Raw genomic sequence first — 21,549 nt, 5'->3', positions numbered from 1 at the left:
AGATACCATCTCATACCTGTCCGAATGGCTTTCATCAATAAGTCAACAAATAGCAAGTGCTGGCAAGGATGTGGAGAAAGGGGAACCAAGCAGTGTTAGTGGAAATGTGGACTGGTGCATCCGCTGTGGAAAGCAGTTATGGAGATACCACAAAATTTAAAAATGGATCAGCGTTTGACCCAGCAATCCCACTTCTGGGAATATATCCAAAGGAACCCAAAATACTAATTCAAAACAATATAAGCACTCCTATGTTTATTGCAACATTATTTACAGTTGCCAAGATATGGAAGCAGCCCAAGTGTCCATCAGTAGATAAGTGGATAAAACAACTATGGGACATTTACACAATGGAATACTACTCAGCCGTAAAAAAAAAAAAAAGAAAAATTTTACCCTTTGCAATAGTATGGATGGACCTAGAGAACATTATGCTAAGTTAAATAAGCCAGTCAGAGAAAGACAGATACCATATGATTTCACTTATATGTGGAATCGAATGAACAAACTGAACTAACAAACTAAATAGAGACAGATTCATAGATAGAGAGCAGGATGACAGCTAAGTGGGGAGGGAAGCCGGTGAAAGGGTTGAGGAAAAAGGAAAAGGACTCATGGACATGGACAACAGTGGCAGGGGTTGCAGAGGGCAGGTATAAGGGGACTAAATGGTAATGGAAAAAATACAATTAAAAAATAAAATGAAAAAATTAGAAAAAAAATTTTGGAAATCCCATATCTGATAAAGGACTTCTATTCAGAATGTATAAAGAGGTCTCAAAACTCAACACAGGCATAGGTCAGAGATAGTGTGGGCTTGTTTTCAGGCCACTGCAATAAAGTAAGTATCTCAATAAAATGGGTCATATTCTTTTGAGGTTCTTGCCTTCAGTTTTTTTAAAAAACATATCTTTAAAGTGCAATAAAGTGAAGCATAATAAAATGAGGCATGCCTGTAATAAGAAAACAAAATATAAAAAATAAGCAAAGATCTGAACAAACACCTTTCACAAAAAAATAAGTAGATGAATAAATACCTAAAAGATGCTAAACATTTTCACTCTATTAGAGAAAAGCAAGTTAAACCACAAAGAGATCTAACAGTGTGCCTGTCAGAATGGCCAAAATTAGAAAGACAGACCACACCAAGTGGTGGCAAGGATATTAAAGAACTGGAACTCTCATACACTGCTGCTGAAAATATGAAATGGTACAAGGTACAGCCACTTTAGAAAACAGGGGCAGTTTCTTTAAAAGTTAGACTTATACATAGCAAATGATTCTTCTGTTCTTTCCCTAGATATTTACACAAAAAGGATCAAAGGATATGGTCATACAAAGATTTATACCATAATCTGTGGCTTTATTTGTAATAGCCAAAGACTGGAAGCACCCATTCATTCATCAACAGATAAACAGATGAAAAATTGCACTCTGTCCATGCAATAGGACACTGCTCAGCAATAAAAGAGCACACAGTTGATGCACACAACATGGATGAATCACAAAATAGCTATGCTGAGTAAAAGAAGCCAAAAATACAAGCGTATAATCTGTGACTCCATCTATATAAAATATATAAAATGACAGCCAATATACAGTGTCAGAGCAGACCTGTGGTTTCAGGGAAAGGGGCACAGAGAGGTGCACGGGAAAGACTATCAGGGGCAGAAAAAGAATTCCATTGATAAAGGATGTGTTCAGTCTTGATTGTGATCATGGTTTCACAGTTGCAAACGTATGCCAAAATATATCCAACTGCTCACCATAAATGTATGTGGTTCACTGTATCTGAAAGCTGTAAACATTAAATAAGAAAGTAAAACTGTTGGATTTCATACTAGTAGTAAACTTTATTGAAAAACTATGTTACCTAATTAATTACAGATACTGTTTTTTTAACTATGTCAGTGAACAGTTTTTAAAGCGAAGAACCATTTTTGTAAAGGCAATCTTCACTATTGAATACATCTGTTTTATGACTCCTCTTGTGATATATTGTGTTCACTTAAAGTGGATATACATCAAGTCTGCTGGGATAATGACAGAACAATTCCACTTCTTTTCAACAGCTTTTCATGAGCAGCAGTAGCATTGTGTTGGTTGTACTTGGTCTTGAAGTGGCCAAGGGCAGTTGCAATAGCTGGCTACACCGACTCTTTCGTACACAGACAGTTTAGATCACTTGTTAACTTATGTAATGCGATTAGATATGTGGTATCTTAGCCAAATTTCAACTTAGCAGCTTACATGTATTTAAATCAAGAAAGCATTACAAATACTTAAAAATGATTCGTTTCCACTTAACACAAAGCTCAAATTAATACTTGAATTGGGACTATGTGTGCGTGAAAGTTTCTTTTCAGTGAGCCAAGATCAAAACTACCAAGTTTTAAAGTATGTGTTTTAAATGTACTGGGTGTTCCATTAAAAGGCCTGGCTTTTTTTCCATGGGGTGAAAGGACACGCTGAATGGAAAGGATACAGTCAGCCATAATACACGACTTTCCAGTATGTTTCCTGAGCTCACTGAATTGAGCATGAATATGCTAATAAGCAATTCTGCCCCTTCCTGCCCAGCTCATGGCAGTGAGACTGAGGAACCCTGAAGTTCTTTCTCACCTTCGCTTGTGACTCAGATAGTGGTGACCCGGCCTCTCTTTCTTTCAGGGTGTGAACGGCATGTCTGTGGATGAGAAGCCTGACTCCCCCATGTATGTGTATGAGTCCACAGTCCACTGCACCAACATCCTCCTGGGCCTCAATGACCAGCGGAAAAAGGATATTCTCTGTGACGTGACTCTGATCGTGGAGAGGAAGGAGTTCCGGGCCCACCGGGCTGTGCTAGCTGCGTGCAGTGAATACTTCTGGCAGGCGCTGGTTGGACAGACGAAAAATGACTTGGTGGTCAGCTTGCCTGAGGAGGTACAGTAGTTTGGTTTGATTGTGTATTGCTAATGGAGGCATATGGACCTGTAGACAATTGGGTGAATACAAAAGTGGACCCTGTGCCACATCCCCACTCAGGGGGCTGATGTCCAAGTCACCCGCACATTATGTTTGTGTCATAGCCAGTTTCGATTTGATGCATGTAAGGTCTTGGAGATGTGAGTCTGAACAGAGCATCTTTCTTGAAGGGAACTGAACCCCACCTGTGGCTCACAGTCACTTGTAGTTTCTAGTTCACTTACTCTTCCGGTTTTGAGTAGTTCAGCCAAAGTTTGGTACAGTCCTACATGTGGGATCTGAATCACTGGGACTGTTGCTATGATTTTTCTGTTTCAAATGATTGAAGGAGCACTTGATTTCCCCTGAGAGTTAAAGAATGAGAGTATTCACAGCACCTACCTTGCTTGGGGAAAAAGTAAAAGCAAGCAGTAATTTTCACAGTTAATATAGTAGATTCTAAGAAGTGTAAACTTGGCTCTTCTCACCATTGTTGAAAATACCCTACTCAGGTTTCTTAATTACTTTAGTGAGTCTAGTCATTTCTGTTCATTGAAGACACTGGTGGCTGGACCCATCTGTCCAGAGATGATATTCACTTGGATGATTTGAGCTGCAGAAATTCACAATGGGCTTCATAATGGGCTTCACAATGACAGACTTCAAATGGGTCACCCTTTGAACTGGGTACACAATTTCTCTGCCATCATCCTGACTCCCCTCCATTTTCATGGGACTAAGGGTAACACTGAGCAGCCTTGGACTTTGTGCTCAGGGCCAGAATTATCTCCAGTGCATCAGCAGAATGTGCAACACTGGGGCCACCAGTGCCAGCTGGGTAGGCTGTGCACCGCTCACCTCTCGGGAGTACAGCTCACATCCATGGTCTGTCCCAGAGTTGTGCAGTGATCCACTGAGCAGAAACCCTAGGAGAAACCAAAGACCCTCGTCTCCCTGGTGTGAGGTTCTTATGAGTACAACTAGCATTAAATCCCAAGTTCACAAAGCCAAATGTCTCCAGAGGTGTGGCAAATGATATAGATGAGTAAAGGGAATATGTAGAATACAGGAGGAGTTTGTGGGGCTAGCACCTGCTCCACAGAAAGGCATCCAAATTCAACATAAAAAGCAAGTCGATGGATGAGTAGGACATGGTTATCAGAGAAGGTCACCAGATCCAGTCCCTTGTGAAACAACATTTGCTGTGACTGCTGCAGAGTGGGAGAGTGGCCAGATGACAAAGTGAGGACCCACATAAAAGGCTCCTTACTGCTCCTCACAGCACTTACAAGTAGGTAACTAGAGCAATCCCTATACTAGAAGCCAAAGGATAAATCATTGCCGAAGGTAGTGTAATTGGGGCCGGGGTAGGTAGGGAAGTTTATGCACCGAGTAATGTGGGAAGGCCAAGGATGGCAGCTGTGGTGTGACCCTGTGAATGGAGCTGGATTTTCCTCACCTGCCTCAGGGGGTAAATACCCATTATTAGGTGCAACGATGAGTAGAGAAGTTCTTAGCATTGTCCCTATCCTGTAGAAAACATCTGTCAACTGTAGGACCCTTCCTCCCTCTCCAGATAGGGAACAAGACTGTCTTTTGAATTTGTTCCAACTCTAGAATTTCCTGGAAATATTTGGAAAACTTTTAATTATCCAAAATGTTCTTAGGGAGAGGTATGAAACAGTTAGTTTATTATCTGTATCTCTTTGAGAGCCACCTCGTTTATGTTTTCTACTGATTTTCAAAAAATTAGATTATATTAAGATGTATTGCCCTGGCTGGCGTAGCTCAGTGGATTGAGCGTGGGCTGCGAACCAAAGTGTCGCAGATTCGATTCCCAGTCAGGGTACATGCCTGGGTGGCAGGCCATGGCCGCCAGCAACCGCACATTGATGTCTCTGTCTCTCTCTCTCTCTCTCTCTCCCTCTCTCCCTTCCTTCCCTCTCTAAAAGTAAATAAATAAAATCTTTAAAAAAATGTATTTACAGATCAAAATCAGATTTTGTGTAGTTAGTTTTTCTTCCATAACTGGCGGCCCCCATCTTAAGACTCCCTGGACCACATGCCCAGAGCCCTGGCCTGCCCCACTTACCTCTGGGACCCTGATTTAACCTCACTGAGCCCCTTTTTGTGTCTGTAAAAACCCCTAAAATTCTGACATCCTTGAATTTATTTATGATAATAAATAATTCAATGCCAAGGCAGTAAAAGTTAAAGGAAGCTAAAATGTAAATGCATATAGCCTAAACTAAAAGTTGCTTTTTAGATCAGATCCCTCACAGTGTCTGATTTCCTCGGCATTGGGCTCTCTGTAAAGTAAGAGGCATACTGTAGACTCACTACCCAAAAACCTGCTATTTGACGTTTCCGATTGTGATCCAGTTAACTAGGACCTCGTGATACGTTTGTTGATTTACTTTCTTCCTAGCTGTGTAAAATGATTGCTGTCCCGACATCATCTACATTTCCAAACAATTGAAACACTCCAGTTGCTCACGTACCTGAAACCTCCAGACATATCTACTTTTTTCTTCCTATGAAACGTGAACTCCCGTTGTCAGTATCGAAGCTTTAAGTAACTTGTTGATGGGGTATGCAAGCCAGCCCCAGTGCGTTTCCCTCTGTGGGTCTGCAGTTGTTTCTGAGGCCTCCCTCCAGGAGCCCTGCCTCCCTGCTCAGAGCACCCTCCTGGGGCCCCAAGTACTGGGCATTGTTTTCTTCTCCTCGCTGTGTACACACTGAAATGTCCTTGCAGGCTCTATGGTCATTGTCCCTCTTAGCTCAGTGAATGACTTCATAGAATTTGAATTAAGTGGTAAAAAAACAAAAAATCCCAAACACTACCTTGGAAAGTAGCTTCCTGGAACTAACTGGCATGTGGTTCATATGATGTAAGAATAAGCATTTGATTAGTCTCTTGGAAATCTTCGAACCTCATCATAATTCTGTCACTGCATTTAAATCAGCTTCTGGCCCTGCCCCAGTCTCGTTCACACTTGGCCCACCTCTGCACTCCCCCGCCAGACAGCCATTGTGTTTCTCAGGGGCCAGCATGGCCAAATGCAAGTCTCACGGTGGACTATGAGACTTCCAGATGCAGACTGCCCCACTCCTGCTCCCCTGCTTGGTCGGTTCAGGCCCCACACCACTCTGGCTTCCAGCCTTGTCCAGTTGTACAGTTCCACCCTAAAATCCTGAGTATTGATGGGCAGCACGGTTATCAGCAAATTAGAGCCCAGTGCCAGTGTGGCCTCTTAACTGGAAGGGGGAGACACGAAAATAGAGACCTCCTTCCCGAAGCCAAGATGTAATTGAATTGTCTTGCTTTTTTGATTTTTTCCCCGAAAATGGAGTGGCAGTCCCCAGAAGTTACATGACTTGGGTGTTGGCCCCCCATTGAAAAACACTCCCAGGAGTGTGTGTCAGCCAAAAAGGCAAGAGCAGAAAAGAAGGGAGTGTACATAGTACTTTTGTTCAATAACACAGATAATTTAATTTCTAATTAGTAAGTGTGTTTTGTGCTAAGAGATGAAGAGAAAGTGGTTGATGTGCGAAGCATTGCAAGGCCATTATCCCACTGCTCATTAGTATTGATGCTGGCTCAACAAACACCTCCTTAGCTATAGTCACAAAAACCATTTGGAGCTGGATGCTGTTCATGCTGGAGTGCATCACAATCACAAAGTTCATTCTTGTGTGTTGAGTGTGGAGGGCTGGAATGGGGTGTGCTTCCTTAGAAGACATGGAGCCAGCTGTGGGTTTGCCATTCAGCCCCATTCCTGTGGGGCTGCTTGGCTCCCAGAATACCAAGGGAAGAGCAGCTGTTAAGAGGTTATTGCCAAGGTCTAATATCAAAGAGTCAAAAGATAACAAGTGTTGGCAAGGATGTGGAGAAAAGGGATCCCTGGTGCACTGTTGGTAAGAACGTAAACTCATACAGCCATTGTGGAAAATGGTTTGGAGGTTCCTCAAAAAATTAAAAATAGAACTACCATGCAATCCAGCAGTCCAACTTCTTTCTAGTTATATATCTGAAAGAAATAAATAATTATCTTGAAGAGATGTCTGTACTCCATGTTCACTGCAGTGTTATTCACAATAGCCAAGACATGGAAACCACCTAAATGTCTATTAAGATAGGACTGGATAAAGAAAATGTATACGCACGCACGCGCACACACACACACGCACACACACACAATGCAATACTATTCCATCTTTAAAAGGAAGGAAATCCTGCCGTTTGCAGCAACATGGGTAAACCTGGAGGACATTATGCCAAGTGAAGAAAAGCCAGACATAGAAAGACAAATATTGCATGATCTCACTTGTATGTGGCATCTAAAAAAGGTCAGACTCAGGTAACGGATAGAGTACAGTGGTTGGTACCAGAGGCCGGGAGTGGTGAGTAGGGCAAAAGGGGAGACATTGATGAAAGGACACCAACTTTCATTTATAAGATGATTAAGTTCTAGAAGCCTAGTGTACAACATGGTGACTGTGGTTAATAGTGTGTTATATACTCATAATTTGCTAAGAGAGTAGATCTCAATTGTACTCACCACAAAATAATAATAATAATAACCATGGGAAGTAATCAAGATATTAACCAGTTTGTGGTGATCACAGTTTATAGATATATCAAAACATCATTGTATACCTTAAATATACACATTTTTGTCAACAATAAATAAATATTTTAAACTGTCGGGGGAGGTTATTGCCAAGGCTCTACCACCTTTCTTTGGGTGTGTTTCCCATGTCCTTTCACCATCTAGACAGCAGAAGGGTTCTTGCAGAGAACAGCTATCAGGTAGGGGTAAGTGTGGCCCCTTCAGGTGAACCTTATGCTTTCTTAGGTGTAACTATATTTCAGAACTTCCGCTCACTCACTCTTTAGTTCTGTCTCTTGCGCGCTCTCTCTCTCTCTCTCTCTCTCTCTCCCTCCCCCTCCCCCCCCCCCTCTCTCTCTCTCTCTGAACATTTTAGGGCAGATCTTGTTATTCCAGTGCTAAAAAGAAAGGACAGATGACCCAGAAGGATTCTGAAGAAAAGGCATTTATTGTTAGGTCTGAACCACAGGGTGCAATAAAGAATGTTTCTGCAGTAGTGCTGCCAAGCATAGAGGAAATTATGGAATCTTCTTGTCTGAAAGTTTTTAGAGGATTGAAAGCTGTTAATGTCCCTGGGATGGCTTAGGTCCAGTCTTTTAAAAGAAGTAGTAAGACAGTCATGATTGCCTTTGAACAGCCTTTTCAGTATGAAATACTACTTAACACATAGGGTGCCAGCATTACTCTGAGCCTGGGTTTAACTGTGGGAGGTGAAACTTGGTGGGAAACAGTGGGTAAGGTCTTTGGGAAATGGCATGCCCGAGATAAGAACAGAACACTCACCACCCCAGAGCACAGAGCCAGCTCTTTGGCCACACCCATTCACCACCTAGACAAAACTTGAAAGAAGAGTAATAAGCAAGTTTTGAGATCTAAGGAGTATTAGTAATGAGTGACTCAGAAAACCACAGTCTGGACCTTGGCACTAACTGTATGTAAGGTCTTGAGAGAGCCAGTCAAGTTCTTGGGGCTTCTATTTCCTCACTCATTATTCATTCATTCAGCAAATATTTATCAAGGTCCTGTTATGTACCAGGATGCATTGTTCTAGGTGCTAGGTTAACCTAGTATACAGAACAGAGCTTACTTTCCAGTGGGGGAGGATGAGAAGAGACACAAAATAAATAAATATAATATGTACTTTGTTAGATGCCATCAAGGAAAATAAAACAGAGAAGGAAGTTAAGGGATGTCAGGATACAGGTATTGCAACTTTAAATAGGGTGGTCAGGAATGGCCTATTGGGGGGATGACTTTTGAGTACAGACTTGAAGGAGGTGGCAGAGCCAGCTGTGCTGACTTCTGGGGGGAAAGTGGTTGAGGCAGAAGGAATAGCAAGGAGGAGGCCCAGAGGCTAGCCTGGGCCTGACATGCCCGATACACAGGAGCAGAGTGAGTGAGAGGCAGAGTGGGAGAAAGCACATCAGAGGTAACAGGGCCAAGCTGTGCCCCTTTTGGACACATTACCTTTCCTTGGAATGACCTGAGAGGCCATTGGAGGGTCTCATAGAAGATCATTTTGACTGCTGTGTCAAAATAGGTGGGAAGAGGACAAGGGCAGAAGTAAGGAAAACACTTAATATGTCAACAACCCAGGCATGGTTTGATGGCTTAGACCAGGGCAATAGCAGCAGAGTGGTGATCAGTCTCAGATTCTGCTGATATTTTGAAGGTAGAGCTTATGGGATTTTCTTATAGATTGGACATAGGATGGGAGAGAAAGAGAGGGGTTAAGGATCACTTCAAGGTTTGGGGCTTGACCTGTCAGAAGAATGGTGTTGCTATTAAGTAAGATCGGTGAAGACTGGGAGAGTAGGTTTGAGGAGGTGGGAGTAGAATTAGGAGTTCCATTTTGTGCATATTAAGCTTGAGATGCCTGTGAAATCTAAGTAGAGATATATGGTACACAGGAGGATGCATGCCTAGAATTCATGGGAGAAATCTAATCTGGAAATAGAAGTTCTAATACCAGAGTACTGAGGATATTGAAAGCCACAAGACAGGGGACAGTCACCAGGGGAATAAGTGTAGGCAGAAGAAGAAAAGAAAAACAGATTCTAGGATTGAGCCTTGGACTTTCCAGAATTAAGAAGCCAGGGAGATAAAGAGGAACCAGCAGAGTAGACCAAGATGGAACAACTATTGAAGTAGAAGGGGGAACAAAAAGTTTAGTGTGTTGGAATCCAGGAAAAGTAAGTATTTCAAGGAAGGAGAGTAGTCAACCATGTCAAATAACTCTGGTAGTCAACTAGATAAAGGCTGAACACTGACTGTGCAGCAGTTTGGGAGCCATTTGTGATTTCATTACGTACATACTTGCGGAACAGGTCTAGGACAAAGACCAGTTCAGTTGTACTCAGGAAAGGGAAGAGTGGAGATGGGAGGCACACTGGCCAGGAAGGGAGAGAACCACACAACTTCAGAAGACGAGTGAGCTCAAGCTCCCTTCTCTTTGTGAATGTTCCCGTACTTTTCAGAAATGGTCTTGTAAGAGTTCTCAGGAGATGACAGTTAAAGAACTATAGAATCACTCTTTGCTAACCTACAATATAGGCAGATTGTAGAAGATGCAGCTCACTGCTCTCTAACCATTTCAGAAGGTTTTAGGATTTTGAAACAATATATTTTACATTTAATGAACTCAATTTCAGTGAGTATGCAGGGAATAACAATGCCAGTTACCAGCTTGGCTTCCATGGCTGCTGTTCAGATTAATGAAATGTGATATGTTAAACTTCTTGGAAGGATGGTGCTATATAAACAGTAGGTATTATTATGCCCATAAAAGGAAAGCACAGTCTTGTCTGATGAAATGACTCTTACCTCAGAATCCTCATTAAAAGCTATGGTGCAATTTTCCAAGTTGCATTAGTGAGACTTGGCAGCAGATGAAAAAAAAGCAAATAAATAATAAGTCAAAATATTCCAGGTAACTACTTGCTGGCAAGTAAGAAGTTTTCAAGTCCTAGAGTCGTGCTGATAATTTTGAAATGCCTAAAGGCAGAACTTATTTATAGTAACGCAAAGGTGACTTCCAGCCCCGAAATCTGGGCCTCGGCCTCACATGGGGCGCAGAAACGCAGAGCCGTGAAGAGAGGAGCTAATCCTGTTGCGGCTCCATCTCCGAAGGCTGCTCGGTGGTGCTGATGCAGAGGGAGGGAGATCTGGTGTGAAAATAGCCACAGCGCTAGCTAATTTTAAAACTGAAATGCATAAGCTGTTTCCAAACCTCTTACAGTTTTTAAATCCTGAGGCCAGTAAATCCTATTTAAAGAAACTTATGTTGAAATGTTCCTATTTTGGCATAGTAGAAGGAGTTGAATAGACACAGACTAAGACATATCTAAAAATTATTTTTAAGTGACCTGATTTCAAAGCCATTTTTAAGGATTCCTTTCACTATACCTATTTATCCCTATATAATGAAAGACAGCCACAATGATAAACATTTTAAGTGGATTTGTAACAAAGCCCTTGACAGCACATTTGTTTGCATTAAATTTTAGTCACCAGTAAATCTATTCACTTTAAACCTCATTTCTGTGTATGAATTAAATGTCCCTTACATTTCTTTCCTTCCCTTATTTTGAAGTCTCCTAACTGTTTCAACTAAAATTAAGAATAACTTTAAAGGCAAAGTTCAGAGCTGTAAAGTTTCTCACTTGATCAGTAATCATAACTATTATTTTGTCATATTTAATAATGGGACCTAGGCCTTTAACAGGGAACTTAATTAAATTTTCAATTCATGATAAGAAGTTAAAGAGCACTTGGGAGGATTCTTAAGAATTATTTCCACTTCCCATCCAGATTACAAAAAAAAAGTGTGATAGAGAGACACAATGGCTGTCAGCCAAGGGTATTGTAGGTCATGCCAACACGAGCTGGCAGCAAGCCACTGTCCAATTAGCGTGGCTCCACCATTGCAGAGGACTCACTCCCGAGTAGCTGGTTGAGTCACTCGTGATGCAGTAGTACCTCACCTGAGCCAGTGCTTCTTAGAATCAGTTCTTGTTCACTGGCATTACCTGCCCTACTTTGCCAGTAAAAGTGCAGGACCGTTTAGGCTGAAAGCGGAACAGAAGAGAAACATTGATTATGTATCTCATTTCTCTCTGCTTCCCGAAAACTGAGACTGCAATTAAACAGTGAAAGCATGGTGTGTGTGTTTTAAATGAGTTACAAGAAAATATAGTTTCCACACCAAAATACTCAGAGCTGGAATCCAAGGGTTGGTTTTTATTCTGTCTTTTCTTTGGCAGCTTTAACACTTGGCACAAAATTGAGGATATCAGTAAAGTTACCTAATAATCCTAATGGATTCACATTCCATTAAAAACTTGGAATGTCACCAAACTGCTTCAGGTTTCAGCTCTATTGTTGGGGTGTCCGTGATATTTCTTGTGCATGTGCAGTTAGACAAGCAGACAGCTTTTGAAAGAGACCCTTTTTATGGTGAGAACACCTGGAATCGTGGTTGGACAAGCTATAAACCAGGAAATTGATTCAGGAATTTCTTAATAAAATGGATTATATCCAGACATTAGAGTGGTGCATATTTGTCAGTAGAAAAGGCTGTTCTTAGAAGCACAAAGAAAGTAAAATAAAATCATTGGCAGTAATCAGTTAATAACTTTGTTTATAGTCTTGTTTGTTTGGGTTCTTAACCAGAATACAGTCTAGATAAAGGACTGGGTTGTTTTTGCTTTCAGGAGTGAAGCAATTAAATAGTGGCACTTTTGGTTTCCTAATATTTCAGACGTGTTCTTTTTTCTGTTCACTAGATGTGTATAGTAAAATGTATCACTTTGCCACAGACTCCTAAAACATGTTGACAGTCTTTCTAACTGACGCCGACTCCAGGCTAACTGGTGATTCAGGGAGCACTGCTGTCTGAGGTGGACTGCTGCGTGCAGCCTGGCAAAGACGACGTGTGAAACAGTTAATGCATTCAACGCCCTGGGTGGGATGGAGCCAGGCCTCCAACGTGAGCACATTTTTTGACTGCCTGGCAGCTGTTTCCAAGCAAGCCAAAAGTTGGCTTGGGGGTGAAAAAAAAATACTGGGATTTAGCCAACAAAAGATTCCTGCGTTTAGAAGGAAATCAAAGGAAGGATGCAGAAGGTCACACTTACAGGCCGCCAGGTTGTTGAAGTAAACAACTCCTACATTTTCTCTTCTGCTTTAGAAAGGATAGTGTTCCATATCATTGCTACTCACTTTTTCCTGATTCTTTATAGCTGCCTAACTTTTAATTCTATTGATGTTTTTATTTTTTTAATTATTTATGGCAAAACTGAATGACAGATTACTCTTCCTAAAAGTGGTACATAAATGACATCATCCATGGAGGGCAGCACCGGCAGCCGGAAGGGAGTGAACAGCTGTGAGAGAGCAGCGGCCTCCCGGGGCTGCCGAGCCACCGTGATGATGTAGCTAGGAATGAACTGTGCGTGCAAGTCATTTCAAAGATCTGTCCAAAGAAGCCATCTGCACCCTCACAACTCATCTAGTATTTTTGATGTATTCGTTACGAAAGGAGAAGGGTGAGGAAAGCAAGAAATTTACTCAAAGTCCAGGAAAATGTCTGCTAAAATACAGGACTCTCAAGGGTCTGGGCACATAAAGATGGGCACTGCAGTACCACGAAAGATGTGTTCTTCCTTCCCAGTAAACACCTTAGACTGTGGGTGAGTGCTCTTTCTGCCAGATGGAGCTGTGGAAGCCCAGGCATTGAACTGTACCCTACAAACAGGAAAATGGGAAGATTAAAACCATGGAACACCTAGATTCGAGATAAAACCTTCATGGTTGGGGAAATGAGCAGGATTCTAAGAGAAGATATTTGACACACACCTTTAGTAAATCTGGGGCTTTGCAGGGTGGGGAACGGATGAGTTGAATCCATCAGATTTACAAGATGTTCACGTAGAGAAATGCAATGACTGTTCAAAGTTCTGTTTAACAAAGTATCTCCATGCCTCCTACTTGGGGCTGCTATAGTAGATGTTGGCCAGGTGTTCTCATTCACTAACAGAAGAAATAGTATCCCAGCTGCACTGAGGGATTTCAGCTATATTAGAGGAAAGTTTTATAACTGTGTAAGATACTAGACCCTGGAGTAAGGTACAGAAAAATATAGAATTACCTTCAGAGGAATTATTTAGTGTGCATGTATTTAAAACTCAAAAGGCCAAGATGGCTTAAGTACATACAGCACTTCATAGAGTCAGAGGAATGTAACACACGACCCCTTCATTGGTGACTTCTTTGTTAGAAAAGTAAAGCAAGACCATTTCTTTCCAAGAGCTTACAATATGGTTGAAGAATCAAGACAAAACTATAGAAATCCCTGGCTGGCGTAGCTCAGTGGATTGAGCGCAGGCTGCGAACCAAAGTGTCGCAGGTTCGATTCCCAGTCAGGGTACATGCCTGGGTTGCAGACCATGACCCCTAGCAACCGCACATTGATGTTTCTCTCTCTCTCTCTCTATCTCCCTCCCTTCCCTCTCTAAAAATAAATAAATAAAATATTTTTAAAAAAACATAGAAATCAAAGGTAAACCATTCAAGAGAATTCGTCATAGAGGCCAAGTTGTGATGGCTGCTGTTTGTGCTGCAAAGGTTCAGCTGGGGCAGAGGTCAGGGTTTTCATTTCATCTCCCCCATAAAGTTTAAACCGTCTAAAACTTGGTTGATAAGACTTTCCGAGGGAACATGTAGGGAGAGCTCCTACAGGAGAAGACACATGTATGACGAAGGCCCAAAATCAAGCACTCAAGGGGCATGGAGGAGCCAGCTTCAATGAGCACCAATGGTAATTTGGGACAGTAATTCAAAATATGGTCAGATTACCTGGGGCCTTCCTGTGAAAGAGTAAAATTTAGACAAAATAATTTAACCTTGATCAAATAAACAATGGGAATTCACTGAGACATTGTGAAGTAACATGCTGAAAAACAAATTAAGGAATATTTGGCTAGTGATGGAATTCTTGACAGATGGATCAACCAACTACTGCAGACAGAGGGCACAGCCAGGAGACGCACCCTGATCCTGGCATAAGCAGAGCAAGGTCTGTGCTGAGCTGAGGAACTGTGAGAATGATGGCGCCTTTCAGAGATCCTAAAAATTGAGTGTGAGAACACATGTGTGGGGAAAGAGGCCATCGAGCCTCAGTCTGTATCTGCAGTGCTGTATATGTGCCCAAGGTGCTGAGAGTGCAGAACTGAAGGAACACACGTGAGACAGACCGGCACCCAGGCCATGGCAGGGCTGAGCCTGAGCTCCAGCACTTCCACTCCCATTGCCGTTCCTTCTGTGAAGAGCAAGGTTTACTCTGGATTGCTGGTTTTAAGTTTATCTTCATTTGGGGAATATTTAAGCTCCATCAATTTTATCAGACTGAGGATACATGTGTAGAGGTACTCTCTAAATTACTTTTTAAGGAGTATGCCTCCTAAGTGATATTGTGAGCATCAGCCCTTACTTAGCACAGAGAGGTACAAGAACCTACAAGGAGATGCTAAATTTCTAGAGGACAGAGCCCTTGCCTCAAGGTTATTTGTAATCCAGTGCCACCCATTTTGAAATGTCAGGAACAGATTCAGACAAAGATGATCATTTAAAACTATTATGGTGAATGTATGATGGGCATTAGTGGAGCAGCAAAGCAGCACACAGAGACACAGAGTTACACCACACACACATACTGTCTTCACACTACCCCAGGCAGATCTGAGCATCACTCCTGGTTGGTCAAACAGGCATCAGATGTCTTCTGATGCAAGTATTCATAAAATGCACACTATCCCCAAGGATGCATTCAGTGTATAACTTGACTTTATAAAGCCTGTTGATGTAACTTCCAGTCAGAGGAAAACCACGGGTTAGAGAAACAAGCTTAACAACACCATGTGGAAGCAGTGGGTCCACGGGGTGGGTCGTTCTGCAGGACAATGGCCTGATTTCTCTACTAAGCCAGTGTCATATAAATGGAATGAGCTAAATTAAACAAAAGTTAAGGGATTTAAAAACCAGAGGCAGTGTATAGTCCTAAAACCAGTTATAAAGGACTTTGGGGAAGGGGGGTTGGAATTGGAGAAACTCAAATGTGATCTTGGTATCAGAAGCAATTTTCCTGAAATTGAAAGATGGTGATAATCAGAAAAGGCAAACTGAGGAATAATATGCCCAGTATGATCTCGGTTTGATCAAAAAATAAAATACAACCATGAGTGAATGTGTGTGTGTGTGTGTGTGTGTGTGTGTGTGTGTAAAGAGCCATAAGGACATGTGCTGAACTGTTAACAGTGGTGACCCATGAATGGTGGGAATGTGCTATATTTTGTTTTGCTTGTCTGCATTTCCCAAGTTCCTACAGGGTACATTATTATGTTTCTCTAATAATAAAAGGGTTATTTGAACAGTTCAGTGGATAGAAGGGAAGGAAGGAAGGAAGGAAGGCCAGATGAAATATGGAGCATAATTCTGGAAAAATAAAACTCTAAGTATGGTTTTATGTGTGATTTCACAGGTTCTGTGGCCTCATTGGTTTTCTCTATGAAAGTGCCAGCACTGCCCCCATGCGTCCTGGACCTCCTGTCCAGCTCAGGGCTCCCCTTTCTCCTGTCTCAGATGCTAAAGTTCTTAACTTGAGCTGAACCAACTTGCATGCACAGTCTCACTGGTTAAATGAAAATCAACCCAAAAGGCAATAAAGGGAGTAAATTCCTCTTAGTTCCTCCTTATTAAAAATTTAAGGCCCTTTTTCATATTTAAATTTACCTGGGTCATTGAAACCTACAGATGCCTTTGCCATTCCATCTCTGAAAATTACTGGTGTTAGTTTCAGCGTAAATAGTTCACGTATTTTCCAAGTGTCCGACCCTATGCATCCCCAGTTAGAGAAGGAAATTCTCACCATCTAGTCAAATCTTGTGTGATTATAAAGGAAGTAGGGGATGTGGGGAGTGTCCTTTCCTGTCACCCTGGTATACAATGAGTACTGAAGAAAAGGGGTGTTCTTTCAGGGGTATTTTTAAACATATATAAATATTTATAAATATATACTTTAGGAAGTCACTCAATAAGCTTGGAATTTACTTCAGACTCTAGTTGTGTACAAAGTATCTCTAAGTAGTTGCTTCTTTAAGCATATGTCAGGATGTTCAGTAATAAGGACATGTTTTTATATTAATGAGATGAATGATGCCTTTTTTTAAAACCAATAGGAAAAAGGCTGCTTCCTTCCTTAACTGGACTTTATTAAAAGAGGACACCGTCACCTGAAACTAATACAAAATAATGTTGAATGTAAACTCTAATTGAAAAAAATTTAAGTTCTTTTTTTTAAAGGATGCCGTAAAGTCACCCCTGGATTCTGGAAAGTCTGGAATAGGGGCGGGGGGGGGGGGGTGCGGGGCCTAGAACTCACACTGCTTTCCTTCCTCTCCACATTTCCCCCGAATCAAAGGGGCCATTCACTGGGGGCCCTGCAGCAATGAGGGGATTTCCCTCCATCACGCCCAAAGTCTGGAAGACGACAGCTGACACACGTGTGATTGAGATTTCAGAGAGTGAGTCAAAATAGAAAGTGATGCTCTAATGGATCTGCACCTGTAAGGCTCACGCTGGTATTTAAACAATTTACTGCAAACTGGTGCCTACTCCATGGTCAGCGGAGTGCTGGTACCTCCTTACTTCTTCCTCAGGAGCCTCCAGAAATGTCTTTTTTTAATAGGTTTCTTAAAGTGATTTTCTCTTAAATCAATCTTTTTTTAGATATTTTTTAAGATTTTGTTTATTTTTTAGGGAGAGGGGAAGGAAGGAAGAAAGAGAGGGAGAGAAACATTGATCAGTTACCTCTTGAATGCCCCAGACTGGGGACCCAGCACGCAACCCAGGCATGCACCCTGACTGGGAATCGAACTGGCGACCCTTCGGTCTGTAGGCCAGCATTCAGTCCACTGAGCCACACCAGCCAGGGCTTAAATCAATCTCTAGTTTGTTTTTGTGGAAGACCTACAGTTTTTAACTCTTCTAATACCCATATATTAGTCTTCTCAGGCTGCCATAACAAAAGACCACAGACTTGGGTGGCTTAAACCACAGAAATTTATTTTCTCACAGTTCTGGAGGCTGAAAGTCCAAGATCAAGATGCCATCAAAGTTGTTTTCTGATGAGGCCTCTCTGTCTGGCTGGTAGGTAGCCACCTTCTCACCATCTGCACATGGCCTTTCTTCTGTGCACAGAGAGAGCAAGCAATGGTGTCTCTTCCTCTTCTCATAAGGACACTAGTTCTAGCAAGTCAAGGCTTGATCCGTCTGATATCATTTAGTCTTCATTACCTCTTTAGAGTCCCTGTCTTTAAATAGAGTCACACTGGGGATTAGCATTTCAACATGAATTTGGGGAACACAGTCCACACCAGCTCACTAAAATACAAAACAATATATGTGCCAGATCACCTACATACATGTACAACCACACAGCCATGTACTGTGCAGCCGTAAAGAATAAAGGGTCTCTGTGAGCCGATGTGGAATGAGTACCAGTATATGTTTTAGAAGGCAAAAAGAAGAGGCAGAAGAGTACATATGCTGTATACGGTATGCTTCCTTTTGTACCAGAAACAAAGGAAAACAAATATATATTTAAAGTGTATAAATGTATATCTATAATTCATAAGTACACATACAAATACACATTTGCACATTTTGTAAAAAGAATCTGAAAAGAGAAAACATGGAAAAGGTGGCCTTTAGAAAGTGAGGGAAACAAAGTGAGAGTTCGAAGTGGGAGTGACTCTCCGAAGGTGTCCCTTCTGTGTTGGCTTTTGAACCATTTAGGTGTTTTACGTAGTTCACAAATAAAAATTTAATCAAAAGCTGAAAAGCAGCAAATCTTAAAATTTAAAACAAACAAAAAGTGAACTCATTGTATGTTAAATTGTTTAATTAAACACACAAAATAAAAGAATACGTTAGGTTAACTTTTGAACACAGTAATGTGATTAAACATCCTCCATGGGACATTCTTCAAGACAGTGGACAGAACTTGTGAATAGTGTCTCTGTCGTGAAAGACAAAATGAGTGGAGACCGTGACAGATTAAAGGAAACAAAATGAGAACAAATGAGATCAGGGATTCCGGATTGGCTCCCAAGTTGAGGAAGAATCTGTAAAGGACATCATTGGAGCAGTTTAAAGTACCTGCATGGATACTGTACATAAGTTCATAATATTGTGTCAACTTTACTTTTCTTGGGTAGTAAAATGATATTTTGATTATGTAGAATGATCTTGTTTTCAAGGGACACATGCTGAAGTATTCAGGGGTAAAATGTCATGGTTTGCTTTCAAATGGTTCTGAAAAGAAATGTACAGTGTGTGTGTGTGTGTGTGTGTGTGCGCGCGCACATGTATAGATAGATATAAATATAAAAAAGAAAGAACACAAATTTAGTAAAATTGAATAGTTGGTGAATCCAGATTAAAGGTATATGGATGTACATTTCTTTTATCTTTTGTATGCATTGAAATTTTTCAAGATGAATTATTGAGGAAAACAAATAATGGTATTGGATTGTCATGAAGGTGCTCCATTCATTCAAAAAGTAGTTACTGAGCACCAGCTCTGTGCCCAGCCCTGTACTAGACCCTGGGGAGGCAGCAGTGGCTAGGACAGAGCATATTGGAGTTCTGATGGGCCTACATTTTAGGGCAAAAGGCAGATAAGAAAACAAGATAACTTTATTGTGAAAGTGCTACAAGAAAAATAAAACAGGGTGATAGGATACACAGTCATTGAGGGAGAAATGACACTGAGTGGCCAAGGACGGCTTCCCCAAAGCAAGAGATCTGCACTGAGCTGCACTGTCTGTTCACATATGCACATATACACAAGTTGGTGATGAGTTTACAGAGGAAAAGGACACATGGAGAAGAATAGGTAGTGAGGGAAAGAAGTTGAAATTTTAGATATGGTAGTTCAGAAAGGACTCGTAAAGCAGGCGGCATACAACTAGAACCCAGGGCTAGAGCTGGGGTATTGGGAGAAGAAAGATCACATAGGACCTGATGGGGCATTTGAATGACTTTGGCTTTTACTCGGTGAAATAGGAATCTTTTGGAGAGTTCTGTGTAAAACAGCGACATAATCCGACTGATCTTTCTAAAGGATGGCTCTGGATGCTGGGTGGAGAACACGCCGTGAAGGGGTGAGGGCAGAGCAGTTAAGTGTTTCCTACCAGCGAGAGGCAGTTTACAGAAGGGTGGGAGCAGGGAAGGAATGCAAAGGTTTGGATTTGGACTCTATTTTGAATGTGAAGCTGCCAAGATTTCTCACTAACTGATTGAAAGTGGGATATGAGAGAAGGAACGAATCCAAGATGACTGAAGTTTTTGGCCCAAAGAACCAGAAGGTTGGGTGTAGCCATGAGCTGAGGTGAGAAAGACGCCCAAGGAGCAGGTTTGAGAGAGGACACCAGCTGGGTGGATGGCAAGACCAGGGGGGTGAGCAACGGTCAGGCAGAGGTAAAAGGCAAAAGCTTAAAAGTTCTACTGAGAATTTCAGAACAGGCTTGTGCAAAGACAATTAGGATCACCTTATATAAACCTTTTCACTGATTTCTTTTCCTTCATAAATTAACCTAATGGCAAGTTGAGCTCTGTCAGCTCGGATGAAAAGGTTAACTCCCAGTCTGCACTGATTTCTGCCTCTAAGAGTCTCACTCCCACACAGAGCTTCTGCCGTGGGCCTCCCGTTTCGGGTGCTGGGTGGAGTTTCGGTGGGAAGGAGGGATCTCGCTGCAGATGCGGCCCTGTTCACAGGGACACAGCCTCGTGAGGCGGCACTGGTGGGAGTGGCCCTGCAAGGTTCAGGCAGAGTGTACAGTGGTTCCCAGACATTTTTTGCCGATGACCCTTTGGACATGTGACTGAATTTCACAGACTGCCTTTCAGTTTTGAACCCAAATTTTCCTTCCTTCTATGCTCCACGCCTGCGTCCATGAGGGACACACATTCTAAGCATAGCTCGTTCCTCAAGAGCAGGCCCTGGCAGCTTTGAGACTATTCATTCACATTCCATTGCCTCTTCTGCTCTCCCTCCAAGATTCCTACAGAGGCTGCTCCTAAAATAATGAGGCCTTATTTATTCAGATTCTTCCTCCCCCAGAAAGATACTGAGAGCTTTTCATGAGAATTCTTGAAGAATTGCTGAGGTTCTGTGGCCTTCAGAGAGTGTCCTTGAAATGAGAACTTCCCCAGTAGACGCTTGATGAAGATGATGATCCTTGAACCTACTCTGCCAGGAGAACCATTTGTCTGCAGCTGTGATACATCTTGCCAACTGCAGTCTAGCCTAAGGGAACTCCAGGAGACTTCCCTTTCTGGCCAACACCAGAAACAGTCGGGAGGTGGATCTGCTCTCTCCCTTCTCCCACCTCTCTTTCTTCCCACCTCCCTAGGTTTATTTTAAAAGGCACAGTAGTGAAATCACAAAAGGACAAACACTGTGTGATCACACTTATATGAGGTATCCAAAGTAGTCAAATGTACAGAACCAGAAATAGAATGGTAGTGACCAGGGGCTGGGGGTTAGGGGGAGAGGGGGTTGTTTAATGGTTACAGAGCTATAGTTTTTCAAGATGAAAAATTTCTGGATATCCATTTCACAGTTACCTGAATATACTTCACAACTGAACTGTACACTTAAAAATGTTTAAAATGGTAAGTTTTATGTTACATTTTCTACCACATTTTTTTAAAAGCCACCTTAATGGCATTGCTCCCTTGAAAGGAAAAATGCAGAAGTTCTGAAGTGTAGAATGCCTTAGGACCTAGCAAAGAAACAGCCCGTGGGGTGCAGCTATTGTTGTAACTGTAGATATTTCATCCGTCTCCCTATGATTTTGCTGGATACACAAAAGTATGGTGTGTGTGTGTGTGTGTGTGTGTGTGTGCGCACGTGCGCACACGCACTCCA

The 21,549-nt window shown here is 41.9% G+C and overlaps 1 protein-coding gene across 4 annotated transcripts in view; it reads left to right on the top strand.

Moving 5' to 3' along the window:
* Positions 1–21,549, top strand: part of BACH2 (BTB domain and CNC homolog 2) — a 332,554-nt gene that overhangs the window by 252,725 nt on the left and 58,280 nt on the right. For all 4 annotated transcript variants that reach the window (XM_036024482.1, XM_036024481.1, XM_028508406.2 and 1 more), the window contains one exon: positions 2,671–2,925. In XM_036024482.1, coding sequence (XP_035880375.1) covers positions 2,683–2,925 — 243 coding nt within the window. In that variant the 5' untranslated portion in view covers positions 2,671–2,682. The remainder of the gene's footprint in view (positions 1–2,670; positions 2,926–21,549) is intronic.

The sequence above is a fragment of the Phyllostomus discolor genome, chromosome 4 (assembly GCF_004126475.2).
Source record: "Phyllostomus discolor isolate MPI-MPIP mPhyDis1 chromosome 4, mPhyDis1.pri.v3, whole genome shotgun sequence".
Classification (NCBI taxonomy): domain Eukaryota; kingdom Metazoa; phylum Chordata; class Mammalia; order Chiroptera; family Phyllostomidae; genus Phyllostomus; species Phyllostomus discolor.
Note: the sequence above shows the minus strand (reverse complement) of the source record. Positions and strands in the feature narration are given on the sequence as shown.